Here is a 17,977-nt window from a genome sequence, read left to right as displayed (position 1 = left end):
TGATTTCACACTGTCCACACAATCCACTGCCTCCCCATTCATATGGAGGGAGGTGTCCTCCCTTGGTAATTCTGAAGTTACTGATTACCTCTTTTGTCTTTGAGGTGGTAAAGACCAGGGTGGTGTCCCTACGCCACTCAGCCATCCACCTCCTGTACGATGTCTCAACATTGCCTCAGAATAGTAAATGTTGAGACATCATACACCAACAATGTAGGCTACTTGCCTCATGTTACGCCAAACATGAGGTGCCATGAAATGAAGCTGACTTTAGAAACCAGCTGTGAAGCGCAACATGCAAATACTACTAAGTAACATCACAAGGAAAATGTGCATTTATATAACAAATAGAATGAGTGAAATAAAGTATTTAAAGCATAAGTTGTTTGATAGGCATATCACTGAGACTTTTTAAAGGCCGTGGTAGAATCTGGGTGTGATTATTTTTTAAATAATGGGGAAATGCATTATTAATCTTATGATTCAGCTAACAGTACTATTTACCTTTTCTTTCTCTGGCATGTTTTCAGATTAATAAACAGAGTTATTTATTTTAGTTAAAACAGTTATAATTCTACACAGTATCACTGCTCGTTCTAGATACAGTAGCTGTTGAACTGACCAACATCATACATCATTCTGAATCTTCACAGCAAAAACACTCAGACTTAACATGTAAAATGCTGAAAGGGAGACGTAAATTAATTGATTTTATTTTAAGTACAAACATTTTGGTGTCTTTCATGTATTTTTCCAATTTAAACTATTGTCAGCATTTATCTGAGGTGATAGGAAATCTGGACACTCAGTCCTTTGTTTTGGCTGACACACATTCCTAGTGTGTTTGCTGTTAGAAGAATAAGTTGTTTTTCTTACAAACTGATCATCAGCAGCTGGTAGTTTTTAATCAGGATCTCTAAATAAACATGTTGACGAGCTAGAAAACTAGTTTTGGTGCAATTGTGGTGCATTTTACATGGTTTTAGAAGATATAAAAGTGGGGAAAGTCATTGAGCAGCGGTGCCCGACACGATGATCAGCTGAGGTTTAGAGGCTCCACAAACAAAACCCAGAGACAATCAGAGCTCCTCATGACTTGTATATGAAGAGAATAAAGTCCGCTGTCGGCTCAGTTCATTAGCAGACTTTAGTAACTTTCTTACATTGATTTTTGAGGCTTTTTTGTGCGACGAGAAAACACAAAGTGTCCCTGTGTCGAGGCTGCACAGAGGAGCCACGGCTGGACTGAGTCTCCACGGTTCTCATGGTGTGTTTAAGTACCGCCTCCTGCTCCGGGATTCCCAACAGTCCGCTCACTCAGAGTTGTCAGTCGTGTTAGACAAGAGAACAAGAAGAAACAATGGCAGAAGTTGCTCCAGCTCCAGCCGCCGCCCCGGCCAAAGCGGCCAAGAAGAAGGCCGTCAGGCCCAAGAAAGTCGGTCCCAGCGTCAGCGAGCTCATCGTGAAGGCTGTCGGTGCCTCCAAGGAGCGCAGCGGCGTGTCTTTGGCCGCTTTGAAGAAAGCTCTGGCTGCAGGAGGCTACGATGTGGAGAAGAACAAGTCCCGCGTCAAAATCGCCATCAAGAGCCTGGTGACCAAGGGCACTCTGGTCCAGACCAAGGGAACCGGAGCGTCCGGCTCCTTCAAGATGAACAAGAAGGCCGAGCCCAAAGCCAAGAAGCCCGCAGCCAAGAAGGCCGCTCCTAAAGCCAAGAAGCCCGCAGCGAAGAAACCCGCAGCGGCCAAGAAGTCCCCCAAGAAGGCGGTGGCAGCCAAGAAGCCAGCGGCTAAGAAGTCCCCCAAGAAGGCCAAGAAGCCAGCAGCTGCTCCCAAGAAAGCAGCTAAGAGCCCCAAGAAGGCAACCAAGAGCCCCAAGAAGGTGGTCAAGAAGGTCCCCGCTGCCAAGAAGTCCCCCGCTAAGAAGGTGGCCAAGCCTAAGGTCAAGAAGGCAGCACCCAAGAAGAAGTGAGCTGTTCCTCTGAAATATTAATATGAACAAAAGGCTCTTTTAAGAGCCACACACTTCTCTAAAAGAGCTGATTCCTCTTGTCAGTTATTACTCATGGTGCTGTTGTGTATTTACAACTTAGTAGCAGTGGACACAATGTTGCACTTCACTGCAGCACACTGTAAACTAAATGGTAGTGGGCAACAGGGTTGTCCCTCACAGGTTGGTGAATGTGGAAGATTCAGTGCTTTGTTTAGAAATGGCTGCAGCTATTGTAGTTGGTGATTGATTCAGAAAGCACAGGGATATTCAAACCGTGCACAATGACTGAGCACAGTTGAGACACTTTTTGCTTCTCCGTTTTTGAACAGATATTGCAAGTGATAAACATGAGGTGCATTTTTTACCACGGTACTGTCTCAGCCATACCCCATATACAGTTGAGACAGTACCATGGTACAGTTGAGACACCTATTGAATACCATTGATGATGACTGAACATCAATTGTAAATGCAATAAACTTCAGCAATTTGACAAAATATTTCAATATAAATTCATTCCTCTTTATTGAAATTAAACACAATGCAATATTATTGTATTATTAACATAAATATTACATTATAATACATAACATAATATTAATACTGTAGTATATTAACATAACACTGTTGTTTTTAGCACACAAAATAACATTTGCAATGATGTAAGTTATGTTGAATGGTAAAAAAAAAAAGGATAATAAGCTATTCATTGTGAAAGGGACATGGTAAAGTGAAATTATTACCTAAGTAAAAAGACTTTGAGAGATGCTAATACTCTTCAAACTTCACACCACCAAAGAGTATGCTAATATGCAATTTTACAGTCATGTGAGTGGGAAAGTTTACTGCAATGTGTGGTATTACAATCCTGAAAGTAATAAATTACATTTTAATTGAAATAATATAATTGAGTGGTTCATGACATGGATAGCAGAGCATCACAATCTTGTTATGTAATAAATTAAATAATGTACAACTATGAAAAGTATTTTGATGAGAAATGGTTGAAAGTACGATGAAGGAACTTGGCCATATAATAAAATATAAAAAGAAAATTCAAATGTCCTATTTGATTCTTGGTTTTGCTATGCAAATACTGTATTAAGATTTAAAAGAACATCTACCGGTAATCACTTTTTGCCATTGAAGGAGATGGGATAATAAGCATATGATTCATGTTATCATGGGTCTAATATTGACTAGGGATGTCTTCTATAGTAGGTTTATTGTTTTCAATAGTTAAACAAGAGGCATTATAATTAATCACACCCAATTTTAACATGAAACTTGATATCAGTCGTCATTGCGTCAAGGCTAATCATTTGAGACAAGGAACAGCGCTCTTTTAGGGTTTGAGTATGTGGCTCTTAAAAGAGCCTTTGTGTTGGTGGTTTCCAGGAGAAGTTTACTTGGCCTTGCCGGGCTTCTCGGTCTTCTTGGGCAGGAGAACAGCCTGGATGTTGGGCAGCACACCACCCTGAGCGATGGTGACTCCTCCCAGCAGCTTGTTGAGCTCCTCGTCGTTGCGGACGGCCAGCTGCAGGTGACGGGGGATGATCCTGGTCTTCTTGTTGTCGCGGGCAGCGTTTCCAGCCAACTCGAGGATCTCAGCGGTCAGGTACTCGAGCACAGCCGCCAGGTAGACGGGAGCACCAGCCCCCACACGCTGAGCATAGTTTCCTTTGCGGAGATGTCTGTGGACACGACCCACTGGGAACTGGAGCCCAGCACGGGAGGAGCGGGTCTTTGCCTTTGCTCTGGCCTTTCCTCCGGTCTTTCCTCTTCCACTCATGGTTGATTTGTCTCTTTAGTCTGGGTACAAAAGAAATGTGAGGCTCCACAGCTCAACTGTGTCTTATATGAGCGCAGGAGCGGGACGCTTTGTGCCGGACCAACCAGAGAGAGGCTCCAGCAGCGGCTTCCTGCTCTGGGTTTGTCCGGGCTTTTTCAAAGCTGTTTCCTCCAATGAGCAGCAGAGACTCGGGCGGCGGGTTGGTCCTGTGGGCGGCGCTGAGCTCCAGCAGGAGCCCCTCACCAATCACCAGCCACAGACGTCGAGCAGCGTCACCGTGTCCCAGCCGGTCCCAGGCTTTAAGAGCCGAGTGCCGCGGCGGTTCATCACACTTTTCTCCAGTTTAGAGAAAGACGCAGTGAAATGGCAAGAACCAAGCAGACCGCTCGTAAGTCCACCGGAGGCAAAGCCCCCAGGAAGCAGCTGGCCACCAAGGCTGCCCGGAAGAGCGCCCCGGCCACCGGCGGCGTCAAGAAGCCTCACCGTTACAGGCCCGGTACCGTGGCTCTCCGTGAGATCCGTCGTTACCAGAAATCCACCGAGCTGCTCATCCGCAAGCTGCCCTTCCAGCGCCTGGTGCGGGAGATCGCCCAGGACTTCAAGACCGACCTGCGTTTCCAGAGCTCCGCCGTCATGGCTCTGCAGGAGGCCAGCGAGGCTTACCTGGTGGGTCTGTTCGAGGACACCAACCTGTGCGCCATCCACGCCAAGAGGGTCACCATCATGCCCAAAGACATCCAGCTGGCCCGCCGCATCCGTGGAGAGAGAGCTTAAACGAGACTGCTCCCACTAAAACAACAACAACGGCTCTTTTAAGAGCCACTTCACTCTAAACTCGAGAGCTTTGTCCTGTTTAAACTTTTTAGACAATGTTTTTAGCTAAACAATGTAGGGGAGAGTTTGTTAAATTGCTTTTTCAAGCTCAATGATAAAACATTTTCTATGCTTGACGTTCACTTTGCTTGTGTAGAAAGAAACACCTGGTTTCAGGTTGGACCAGTGCTCTCTTTTCGCCAGTAGAGGGCAGTAGCAGCCTGGTAATGAGGCTGCCGCTGTAGTCCTAAACTCAGAGCAAATCCGCTCAGTCCGTCTGAGAATCTCTACAGCTGTGTACCTACTTAGGAACAGACTTACCTGTCAGTGTGCAGTGGTTGACCAGCATATAGCCTACATCTCCATGCACCTGAATAATCGGCGCCTGCTTTCAGTTAACATGTCCAAAAGGAGAAAAAACACCTCGAACCATCACCAGCGAAGAGTTTCAGATAAAAACAACACAAAATGATGATTTTAATGACTCAAAAGTCTCCAGTGGCGTTTTTACATGTGAAAAAACAAACTTATTACTATTTAATAGAAAGGATGCACACCAGGAAAAACTACAGGGCTTTAATTCTCTTGTCAATGATGTGTTCGTTATGGGTCCTTGCAATGTAACAAGCACACAAGCCCAAATGAAGAATGAAGAATTCCATGTTGTAGGAGCCTAAATGCTATTTTAGTTGATTAATAATTTAGGTAAACATGTTAAAAGGTGATTTATGTATATATATATTTATACATTCAAATGTTGACAGTTCATAGTTATAATAGCCTAAGTAATAATAATTGAATTCATTTAAAATGTGTTTGAATAAGTAAAAAAAAAAATCATGTAGCCTATTTCGTGGCTATGCATATGCACTGTTTTTGTGTGTGTATCGTTACCCGAGGAGGGAATCGGTCAGGCAGCATGGAGTGTTTTTTGATCTCTCTCTCTATTTTATTACTTCGCTCCCCTTTTCCTCATACTGGATTATTGTTGTAGCCTATCATTGCTTTATTTTTATTTGTTTAGAAACAGAACCAAGAAGATCATGTGGAGTCTTTTGGTCGTTGATGTGGATGAGGGACGAACTGACACCACAACCAAGTTCAGAGCAAATGAGAGAACAGGGAGGGAGCAGCGAAAAGATGAAGGCCACAACAGAGCACAAAACAGACCCATTCTGACAACAACCTCATTACAACAACAACAACAACAACCTAACGACACTCTTCACCATCTATAGCGATCCAGCACAACAATAGCGGATTGCAACTAGAGAATGCATAAAGGAAATACAGGTGAATGCTGAAAGCTGGAAGCTGAATGAGCTGAATAAATTGCTGAAACTATGCTGAATTAAGTTAAGAAACTGCTGAAGAAATCTTGAAGAGATGAAATAATATATGAAGAATATGAAATGGTTTGAAATTACTTGAATTGTTGAAGATCAGTAATTGAAAGTCTGAAGTCTACTCAGATTTACTTAAAACTGACAGTTTGAAAACATTTTTGAACCATTAGCCTACTAGTAGATTAAACAATATCTGAATAGTAAAAGTAGAAGATGAAAGATGGAGGATGTATGAAATGGGCGGTAATTACTTGAATTAGTGAAGAATAGTATGAATGAATTGAAAGGTTAAAGTGCACTCAGATTTATTTAAAACAGTTTGAAAACATTTTTTGAATTAGCCTACTAATATAGATGAAACAATATCTGAAGAGTAAAAGTAGAAGATGAAAGCTGGAGGATGTATGAAATGGGTGGTAATTAGGCCTACTTGAATTGGTAAAAAATAGTATGAATGAATTGAAAAGCTTGAGTCTACTCAAATAAGTTTAAAACTGACGGCTTGAAAACACTGTCGAATCATTAGCCTACTAATATAGATGAAACAATATGTGAAGAGTAGGCTAAACGTAGCCTATAATAATATAGAAGTTGTTACTGTACAATCCTTTAACAAGAGGAAGAGAAGAGACCCAACACAAAAACACCGTGATGATGAACACTCACTGTTGTTGGACCTGTCGAACCGGACCCGGACCGCCGGAGCAATTGAAGTCAATCTGAACATTTCCTCGGTCGGCACCGCGGTCTCCGGTGAACGGCAGAGAGTCGGTGACCGGTGTGACTCAGATGTCTGAATCACTGGACAAACTCTGTAAGGTTAGCCTGAAAAAGCAGCTGTCAGCCAGCTTTGTATCATCACTGTTTAAACCTCCGTTACACCTGAGAGAGACATGATCAAGTTACCGTTAGCCTTAGCTCGATGCTATCCAGCGTTAGCTAAGAAATTTGTTTTTCCCGCTCATTTCCGACTGTCCAGACGTCACACAGGAGAGCCAATCAGCGGCCGCCATATTGCCGTAGTGTTTACTAAAAGCAAATTTTATTGGTGTAGCGCGATCACGTGACGGCCATGCCTCCACCAGCGAACCAAAATCTCATTATGCCAAAGATATTCAATAAACCGTCTTTGATTACACTGGATTACGGTCCCGATCACGGGACTCTTACTCCCGCTGATTAGCTGAGCACAGAGCGAGCATTAATCAATCTTTTCTTCTTTTTTCCATGTTCCAGTCGGTTCCAGTAGGCATATCTTTTTAGTCACAGGAGCATTCGTACAACATTAATGCTATTTGTAGAAATGCTGTTTGTTTGAAGAAAATAAAAAATATATAATAATAATCAGAATAATAATAAATGAACATTAATAATAAAGGGAGGGGACAAAGACAGTTGAAAAAAAATAGAGAAAAAAGCATAAAATAGAACAAAATAGTATAAAATGTCTAGTAAACATTTCTTCAGGGCTGAACTCATCAGTTTTATTTAGTTATATCAATCCACATATTCCATCTTTTCAGACATGCTGGTTCTTGATTTCTGATTCTATATGTATTTTTTTCCATTTCCAAAATATTATTTACAGTTATTTTCCAGTTATTAAAAGAAGGTGAGATGGATTTTTGCCAGTTTCTTGTTATTTGCTTCAAAGCTGCTATTCTGACCTATTCTGTATTTGTCTTTTTCTGTTGTAAGTTCAGCCGGTGTTATTCCTAAAACAATGCATTGCGGTTCAAATGTTTTTTTAAATTGGAAAATTGAAGAATGGTTTTAGTGATGGACAGAAATAGAAAATGTGTGAGTGGTTTGAATGGTGCTCGCCACAATTTCTCCAGCAGTCTGGGGTGATGGATGTTGTGAATTTAGACTGTATTTCTGGAGTAATGAAAAAGCGTGTGTATAGGTACCTTCCATGAGAATTCCCTCCAATATCCAGAATTTGTTGTTTTGTGTATTGTACTATAAGCATTTTTCCAATCGTCGTCTTCTATTTGTACGTCGAGCTCTAGATTCCACTTTGTCCCAATTGAGTCTTATGTTTCTTCACTGTCTCCTAATATTTTATATATTTTTGAGAGCGTATTCTTGATATCTAAATTATAATTTTTTGTCATAAAAGACACTCTCCAGGTCATCTCAACAGTATAATTGATGTTGCTCATGGTGACCCTGTCTTTTCTGAAAAGTAATGTAATTTCTAAGTTGCAAGTTATTTGATATAACCTCGAATGTCTTTGTTGTGACAAGTAAATGTGAATATATTTGCAATCCTTTTGATGCCAAAACCTTTAGCACACTGTCCATTTTGTTTGGGGGTCCCATGCCAGATTTCACTGTTTTCTCAGCATATATTGCATATTGTTATGTACTGTATTATGGTTTTTATCTACGCTGTGAAGCACTCTGTGTATCCGTACTGAGAAGGGTGCTATATAAATAAAGTACTTACTTACTTACTTAGACCACATTAGACAGGTCCAGATCAAAAACTGCTAGGACTAGACTTCTCAAATCTGGCCGAGATTATCCTAAAGAGGCTAAACATTCAATATAAACACAGTTTCTGATCTGTGAAACCTTAATTCTATTTGTGAAAATGCAATAAAGGCACATTTCACTGTTTTCTCAGCATATTGACCACATTAGACCAGGTCCAGGTCAAAAACCACTGTACCTAGACTTCTCAAATAGATTATCTTAAAGAGGGTAAACATTCGATACAACACAGTTTCTGATCTGTGAAACCTTTATTCTATTTGTGAAGTCTAGGCATAGTGGTTTTTGCGGGTTCAGGCATTTTCAATAAGGATCGACAGAAACCACTGAATGAGTCTGGAGGCGAGTGCTGTGACGCTTCCATGCAAATAGCCTAAGGCATGGAAGCTCCAGGTGTGCATTACTGAGATGGAGGAATGGGCTAATATGTGGAGAATAAAACTAAATCCAACTAAAACACAATGTGTACTCTTCACCAGACACCCACACAAAAAAGATCAAATAGGACTGTATGGCAAAACTCTCCATCTCAACAGTATAATTTTTCCAACAAAACATGCAGTGGACAACACACATTGCTGAAGTGGAAAACGAGGCCACAGACGCAGATTAAACCACTTGAAAGTGCTCTGCAGAAAAAAGGGAGGAGCAAATTGCTTTGAAGGTGTATCAATCATATATTTGACCTTTGTTCGAATATGGGAGGGAGATCTCAACTCAGGTCATACAAAATACTGCCATGAAAATGTGCTACGGGATAAATACACAAGCAACGAATACACTCGAATACTTTAGATCATTAAGATAGGGCAACTGAAAAATGTTATTGTCATTGGACATTGTTTATCATTATGTATTTTATCATTGTGGTCTGTTAGTCTTTTGTCATTATGTTTTATTATCATAACTTATTGCTTTGTAGCTGCTGTTATTCGGTGGTCATGGTGTCATCCTAAAACAGTTACAGGAAGACAAGGGAAAAAGAAAAAGAAAAAAAAGATGAAAAACATTTAAAATACAGAGTGAGCAGAGCCAACAGATTGTGATGGTGCCATGGCCCAGTTGTTCAAAAGGTGTAATCTGGATAAAAATTATCCGGATTTTGAAATCCCCTTTTTTGCTACCCAGGATCACGTAATCTGTTTTACTTTTATCCCAGTTGTTCAAAGCAAAGTTGGATTGGATCAGTCTGATCCAAATCCAAATTTTCAAGATTACCAAATCCGGATAATGAGTACTCTAGATGGGACTGTGTATCACAATGAAGGCTGATTGGTCTGTAAACAACAGGCAGAACAGCAGCATGGGTCACTCAAGTGTGTTTATTTGAAAACGGAGTAGGCTATATGTGTTGTTTTCTGTGCTCTTTGTTGTTTCTTCAATGTCTTTTAAACAGCCAGACTCCATCTGGGTGGGCTGTTAAAATAAATTGAAAAAAGCAAATATACACAAATATATACAAATATGCATTTCCCCATGTGTTTCAAATTTCAACATTCAAACTTCAAATTTCAAAATTAAAACTTCAAATTTCAATGAAGGAAAAGTAGCCGGGAAAAGTTTTTCAGTTGTAGAATATTCAAAAGTTAACATTATTTACTAATCACTGTTGTGGTTTAAAATTAGGTGCAGAATGTAAATCAATAAATGTACACTATATTATGAATATTGTTTATTTGACCAGTTTGAATTTAATTTAAATCACATTTTGTTCTTGAAATCCCATTTTCAAGATTTGATCCAATGCATTATCCAAAATCCGATCGGATTACCTTTGAACAACTGGGCCCAGTTGTTCAAAAGGTGTAATCTGGATAAAAAATATCCGGATTTTGAAATCTTTTTTGCTATCCAGGATCACGTAATCTGTTTTACTTTTATCCCAGTTGTTCAAAGCAAAATTGGATTGGATCAGTCTGATCCAAATCCAAATTTTCAAGATTACCAAATCCGGATAATGAGATGGGACTGTGCATCACACTGAAGGCTGTCTGTTAACAACAGGTAGAACAGCAGCATGAGGTCTCTCAAAGTGTGTTTATTTGAAAATATAGTGTATGTATTGTTTTCTGTGCTCTTTGTTGTTTCTTCAATGTCTTTTAAACAGCCAGACTCCATCTGGTTGGGCTGTTAAAATAAATTGAAAAAAGCAAATGTACAGTACATTAGTGAAATTGTGAATATTTCCGCATGTGTTTCAAATTCAAACTTTAAATTTCAAATTTCAAACTTCAAATTTCAAAATTCAAACTTCAAATTTTAAAATTCAAACTTCAAATTTTAAAATTCAAACTTCAAATTTCAATATTCAAAAGTTAACATTATTTACTAATCACTGTTGTGGTTTAAAATTAGGTGCAAAATATAAATCAATAACTGTACTACTTTATGAATATTGTTTATTTGACCAGTTTGAATTTAATTTAAATCACATTTTGTTCCTGAAATCCCCCCTGAATCCACCCAACTGCTGGGATCAGAATAATCCTGATTTTTTGGATCAAAGTTATCCCGATCCTACTGAAAAGTTTTGAACAACACAAATTGAGGGTTTTATCCAGATCAAAACCAAGATTGGATTACGTGATCTAATCCGATCTCAGAATCCGTTTTTGGTTTTGAACAACCCATTTTCAAGATTTGATCCAATCCATTATCCAAAATCCGATCGGATTACCTTTGAACAACTGGGCCCAGTATTTCAAACGTGATCTGACAGGATTATCCTGGTCGGATTGGATTAAATCTAGATCTGATCTGAAAACTGGGTATTTCAACACAGATCAGGAGAATCCTGATCCTGGCCCATGGTGATAGCCCCCCACCACCACCACCACCTCCTGCCATGGTCCACTTACGTCCTCCTTCCCCCAGAGTCCTGCTCCTCCCACCTCTTCCCGCTCACCGAGCTCCACCCACAGTGGGGATAAAAGGGCAGACGCCCTGAGCCTGAACCAGTTGAGTAGCTTTCTACTAAACAGTAAACATGTCTGGAAGAGGCAAGGGAGGAAAGGGACTCGGTAAAGGAGGCGCCAAGCGGCACCGTAAAGTCCTCCGTGATAACATCCAGGGCATCACCAAGCCCGCCATCCGCCGTCTGGCTCGCCGCGGCGGAGTCAAGCGCATCTCCGGCCTCATCTACGAGGAGACCCGCGGGGTGTTGAAGGTCTTCCTGGAGAACGTCATCCGGGACGCCGTCACCTACACCGAGCACGCCAAGAGGAAGACCGTCACCGCCATGGACGTGGTCTACGCCCTCAAGAGACAGGGCCGCACTCTGTACGGCTTCGGAGGTTAAATATCATCACCACAACTACACAACACAACGGCTCTTTTCAGAGCCACACAACCAGTCTGAACGAGCTCATTTCTCATAATTCTAACATTGATTTATTGCATAATGGCTGTTTTTCATTATTATATGGCTGTTTTTCTACTTATAGTTGTCATTTCCACAGTAGCTACATGTTTCCCTATTATCTTCATTCTGGCAACAGCACAGATGCCAGTATAAGAGATCTAAAATTTAAGTATGAAAATAAACTATTGAAGAGCAACAATAATCCTACAAAGTTTAACACAAATGGAGGTAATGGTTGTAAATGGTAGAACAGAGTATCCCACTGAGCAAAGAGACGTCCAAACGACGTCTTTTCTAAGTCATTTTTGCACGTCTAATTTTGGTCCCCTGAAGGTGCAGACTGTTACTCCAGACGACGTCTTTTTCCGACGTCTACTGAACGTCCAGTATTGACGTCCACAGGACCGCCATATAAGGGCTATTTGTTGTCCAAATGTGGTCATTATAGACGTCTTTTCTGCGTCAAAATTTAAACCGACATCCACTGAACGTCCACAGGACCGCCGCATGAGGGCTATTTGACGTCCAAATGTGGTCGTTTCGACGTCTTTTTTGCATCAAATTTAAACTAATTTTAGACATTGTTTTTATACTGCTTATAGGCTCTGTGCATAACTGTAGTCCCATTTCAGAAGGTGTCAGACTGTTCCAGTTCACTTTCTTATAGCTTCATTTGGTTTTCTCAGCAGCAGATTACCTAGAAATGCATGCAAAGGTGTAATGCATTTCCAGTTCAAACCTGCTGCTGAGCCAGATGAAGCTACAGGAAAGTTAACAGGAAACAGATCCTCCACCTCCTGTAAACATATGGGACTACAGTTATACACAGGTTTACCAATAAATCACAATTCAATCCCCATTCATTTATTTCCATCTTTATTTTCTTAATCACTGGCACAAACATGTCATTCTAATAAAGTTATTGGTATCTGTTGAAATTAATACTGCTGGTAAAATACTAATAAATACATAAAGTTACACAGCCCACCTTGCTTCGGTCTGTGGCACAACAACAAATATAACACAATAAAAATGAAAGTGATAAACTCAATGTGTTTTGAGAAGAATTACAAATCAGAACCAACTACTGCATACTGAACACAGAAAATACATGTACAAAAGTGATACAAAACTGTGACAAGATTCTCCACAATGGATAATCAGTCCTGGGTGACTGCTGTGTATCCCTCTCCTCCAGTAGCCTATGTGTCTTTATGAAGTCCTCTCTGGCTGTGTCATCAAAATGTATGCCTCCATCTGCACAAGAAGAAGAAGACAAATAATTAGAAATATGCAAAGACAACCTGCAGCCTGTGTCTCCACTACCAATAGGCCTACTGGATTCATACAAAACCATCTCAGCAAATGTTAAGATATGACATATGGGCTTACCTTGTATTGCTCTATAAACCTTTGTCTTCTCCCTTGATATTAGATGTCACCATCAGGGCATTAGTGAAGAGCCTATAGGGGAAAAAAACATTTATAAATAAATGTGAATGATACAGTGCTTTGCAAAAGTATTCATACACCTTGAACTTTTACTTTACACATTTTGTCATGTAACAACAGCTTTAATTTATTTTATTGGGATTTTATGTGATAGACCAACACAAAGTAGTGCATAATTGTTAAGTGGATGAAAAATACGTGTGGTGTTACAGATTTTTTTTTTTAAATACATGCAAAACTCTGGTGGAAACTGCACAACACACCATCCTCACTGTGAAACAGCACCCAGGAAGAAGAGGAGCTAGTGGCAGCTTGTGTGTATGACAGAGCCCAGGAGGAGCTCCGTACAGCAGAGTATAGGAGGGCTGTTAGCACTGTTAGCTGTCCTGGATGCTAGTGAGTGCAAGTAGTGGATGCTATCCGCTAGCCCGATGCTAATTTCCGCTAGCACGATGCTAACTCCCGCTAGCCCGATGCTAACTAGCGGTGGCGGCTAGCATCCGTGACTACCACTCACATCCCAGTTTACCACAACAGTCCTCATAGCTACTCATTACAGCAAATAGAGCAGACACCGGGGCCGTGAAGGTGCACGCCGCAGCGCGTCTTGTGTGAACGACACATCGGTTAAAATGGGCGCCGGAAAGAAACTGACACTATAAATGCATACAGTAAACATAAAATCAACTAAACCAAGCAAACTTACCTTCCACTTAGTGGAAAACGATGTTGTTGTAACCAAGGCGTTATGTTGACCACAGCCTGCTTCTGCAGGAGAAGAAACGCGCCAGTTGCTTGGTGTATTTCCTCAGCCAACCAGAGTGGCGTTTGCTGGTGCCTCAGCCAATCAGAGTATGATCACGTGCTGCCTCAGCCAATCAGAGTGCCTTTGACTAGTTTAAACAATAAAGCCTCTTATCAAAGACTGTTCAAAATTATATTTACTTCTCCCTACTCTTATGAACCATGATCGGGTGAAATTATTTTCTGAAGCCATAATCTCCAACAAATTTCATTTCAAAATATATAAATTAAAATATTAATTAATTAATTAATTGAAATACAATGAAATGAAATTGAAAAAAAAAACAGTAGGAAAAACAAAGATGTAAAATAACAAAATATCACATGTACTCAAGAACAACAATGTCCTAAATGAGTTTAAATTGAACATAGAAGAGATGTCTACAATGCCCACATTTGGACGTCATCTGGCGTAACAGTCTGCACCTTCAGGGGACCAAAATTAGACATATAAAAATGACGTAGACAAGACGTTGTTTGGACGTCTCTTATAATGTTTAATCACAAACAATATATATTCGTATTTATTAATCATGTTGATAACAATATTGTTATTTGTCCACTACTACTATTACTAAAACTACTACAATCATTAATCATGTCAATTTCCTGCACCTGTCTTAGACGTCCAAAAAAAGTGACCAAGCCTGACGTCCAAATGTTTAACTGCATATTGACGTCCAAGTGGGGTCATGATTAGACGTCCAAATAGTGGACCTAGTTTGGACGTCGTTTAGGCGTCCAGAATTGGTCTTGGACCGACGGACGCAATATAGACATGATCTGCACGTCCATCAGACGTCCAATGTTTGGTGGGATGTGCAAATTGTGCATGCAAACGGATCACTGATCACCAACAATCCGGTGTTGGATATCTACTCTAAACTATTCTCAGATCAGTGTAGTCCAAATGTGTGAGAAAACTATTAGGCCCATATTCTCCTGCACACATCAGAGCAAACGTGCATCATGAACATGTCCGTCTAATCATAAACAACACAACGGCTCTTCAGAGCCAAACACTCAGTCTGAACGAGCTCACATCTTCCTTATATTGAAATGATCTTATTACATGTCTGATAACACTATGACAATATGATATTGTCATGACAATATGATATTGTCATAGTGTTATCAGACATGTAATAAGATCATTTCATTAACATCTGAAATGTCTTTCATGATTCAAATCCGAATGAGTCACATCATCCCTACAATTGTTACCTTAACAGGAAACGTTTCGAGTCTGGCATAAACCATCTTCATCAGTTTTTTAAACCGTAACCATTTTTTAAAAATGCTAATCAGCATCGATTGTTCATTTGTGTCCATGTCAACCTTCAGATCATGTATTTAACATTTTGGCAACAAAATGGTAATGTGTTGCATGACTCGAGTTGATAATTTTACACTTTATAGTTTGTTACCTTTTGGCATTTTAACAGCCAATTGTGTGGCAAGATTCATTTTTGTAGGATTGAAGTTTGCACTTTCACAGCGTCCAACACGCCTACACAAGAACCACCATTGAACAGAGAACTCCCCACACTTTTTTTCCAAGTCTGAAATATTCATTGGCTACATTGTTGCTCTGGTGACAACTACATTACATTAGTGACACCAACTGATGCCAATTGTCGCATTTTATATTTTTGATGCACACTTGGATGCAACTCGTCAGAAAATGTTTGTTACTAATTACAAGGATAGTTTGCACTTTCAGATTGTGTGTGTGGCTCTGAAAAGAGCCTTTGTGTCGGGTGTAAACAGCAGAGGTGTTTACTTGGAGCTGGTGTACTTGGTGACGGCCTTGGTGCCCTCGGACACGGCGTGCTTGGCCAGCTCCCCGGGCAGCAGCAGCCTGACGGCGGTCTGGATCTCCCTGGAGGTGATGGTGGAGCGCTTGTTGTAGTGAGCCAGACGAGAGGCCTCGGCGGCGATGCGCTCGAAGATGTCCGAGACAAACGAGTTCATGATGCTCATGGCCTTGGACGAGATGCCGGTGTCGGGGTGGACCTGCTTGAGCACCTTGTACACGTAGATGGCGTAGCTCTCCTTCCTGCTCTTTCTCCTCTTCTTGCCGCCCTTCCCGGCGGTCTTAGTGACGGCTTTCTTGGAGCCCTTCTTGGGCGCGGACTTTGCTGGTTCAGGCATTTTCAGTAAGAATCAACAGAAACCACTGAATGACTCTGGAGGCGAGTGCTACGTATTTATGAAGCGTCCATGCAAATAAGGCTGTGTGATCCCCCTTCTGTGATTGGTTGAACCTCCGACTTGTAGTCCAGGCAATTTAGCTCATTTTGGACCCAAAAATAGAACTAATTGTCACAGAAGGTTTTTCACCATACATCATTTCTATGAGGTGTCTAGAACAACATACTAAAAGTCCTAAGAAATCCTAGTTGGGGAAATATGTTTAATTTGCATCATTATTTACTGTATAAAGTAATGGTGCCGACAACAATACTCCCCAATGGGGCTATTTTTTACTTTACTCCTATCACAATGAAACTTTACATGATGAAAGTATCCATGAAATGTAACATTTTTTGTATTACAAGTTTCTTTGAAAATGAATTTGAATATGCAAATGAGCCTTACACTAATCAAATATGCCCAAAATACACCCAAATAGGCTTCTTTTTTTCCTTTACTCCTACCACAATGAAACTTTACACTATGAAAGTAGACATTAAAAGCAACATTTTTTGTATTACAAGTTTCTTGGAAAATGAATTTGAATATGCAAATGAGCAATACACTAATGGAATATGCCCAAAATACACCCGAATAGGATTCTTTTCTTCCTTTACTCCTACCACAATCACACTTATAAAACTTACTCACACAATAAAAGTATACATGGAAAGTAACATTTCTGTATTTCAAGTTTCTTGGAAAATTAATTTTAAATATGTAAATGAGGAGCTCAACACTAATTGACTTATGGTCAAGAAGCCATAAAGCCGCAAGCAGCAAAAACAGGGGCCAAATAACTTAGTTCTTAGTCCCGCCCATATGTTGTTGAACATAACAGCATATTTAATATAACATCACACACAGTCGTTGAAACGACTTTGATGAATTCTGACTTTCTTCTGATGTTCTCTGCAAACTGGGAGGAAAGTCGTTAGGTAAGGCTTGTTCGCTAATAAAAAAAAAAAGAATTTAGAAAGCAACTGGAGACAAGACTGTGCAATCAATTCTTAAGGTCAATATAGGTATTTTAAGTGGCAAGTGACATGTGTGTATGCATAAGTCAAGTGTGGCAAGTGACAGCACTGAATGTGTTAGTTATTTGACCCCTGTTGCTTCTTGTGGCTCTATGGCTTCTTGACCATAAGTCAATTAGTGTTGAGCTCATTTACATATTTAAAATTAATTTTCCAAGAAACTTGAAATACAGAAATGTTACTTTTCATGTATACTTTTATTGTGTAAAGTTTCATTGTGGTAGGAGTAAAGGAAGAAAATAAGCCTATTCGGGTGTATTTTGTGCATATTTGATTAGTGTAAGGCTCATTTGCATATTCAAATTCATTTTCAAAGAAACTTGTAATACAAAAAATGTTACATTTCATGGATACTTTCATTGTGTAAAGTTTCATTGTGATAGGAGTAAAGTAAAAAAATAGCCCCATTGGGGTGTATTGTTGTCGGCACCATTACTTTATACAGTAAATAATGATGCAAATTAAACATATTTCCCCAACTAGGATTTCTTAGGACTTTTAGTATGTTGTTCTAGACACCTCATAGAAATGATGTATGGTGAAAAACCTTCTGTGACAATTAGTCTGTCGTAAAACGCTATTTTGCCTGGACTATTGTAGGCCGGCGGACCGTCTTTGTCGGAGGCTATTTGTTACTTCTGTATTATTTAATCACTTATTATTTGGTTATTCTTTGTGGTTTAGTTT

At 40.1% G+C, this 17,977-nt stretch overlaps 4 protein-coding genes and 1 pseudogene across 4 annotated transcripts in view; 3 read left to right on the top strand and 2 right to left on the bottom strand.

Annotated features, from left to right (window-relative positions):
* Positions 1-16,228, bottom strand: part of LOC146966348 (histone H2B-like) — a 141,504-nt gene extending 125,276 nt beyond the window's left edge. The window contains exon 1 of the mRNA XM_085763414.1: positions 15,826-16,228. Coding sequence (XP_085619540.1) covers positions 15,837-16,211 — 375 coding nt within the window. The 5' untranslated portion in view covers positions 16,212-16,228 and the 3' untranslated portion in view covers positions 15,826-15,836. The remainder of the gene's footprint in view (positions 1-15,825) is intronic.
* On the top strand, positions 1,323-2,019 carry LOC146966352 (histone H1 pseudogene; annotated as a pseudogene).
* Positions 3,350-3,803, bottom strand: LOC146966351 (histone H2A-like). Its single transcript, XM_085764080.1, has one exon. It carries the CDS (start codon positions 3,780-3,782, stop codon positions 3,396-3,398), a length of 387 nt encoding a protein of 128 aa, XP_085620206.1. The 5' UTR covers positions 3,783-3,803; the 3' UTR covers positions 3,350-3,395.
* On the top strand, positions 4,121-4,606 carry LOC146966350 (histone H3). The gene has a single exon (XM_085764078.1). The coding sequence runs from the start codon at positions 4,146-4,148 to the stop codon at positions 4,554-4,556; it is 411 nt and encodes a 136-aa protein (XP_085620204.1). The 5' UTR covers positions 4,121-4,145; the 3' UTR covers positions 4,557-4,606.
* LOC146966349 (histone H4) lies at positions 11,414-11,761 on the top strand. The gene has a single exon (XM_085763061.1). It carries the CDS (start codon positions 11,427-11,429, stop codon positions 11,736-11,738), a length of 312 nt encoding a protein of 103 aa, XP_085619187.1. The 5' UTR covers positions 11,414-11,426; the 3' UTR covers positions 11,739-11,761.
* Positions 16,229-17,977: the final 1,749 nt, after the last annotated feature.

The sequence above is a fragment of the Trachurus japonicus genome, chromosome 20 (genome assembly GCF_045865225.1).
Source record: "Trachurus japonicus isolate A0001 chromosome 20, Traja_1.0".
NCBI lineage: Eukaryota > Metazoa > Chordata > Actinopteri > Carangiformes > Carangidae > Trachurus > Trachurus japonicus.
The sequence above is the reverse complement of the archived record's forward strand: the minus strand, read 5'-3'. Positions and strand labels throughout refer to the sequence as shown.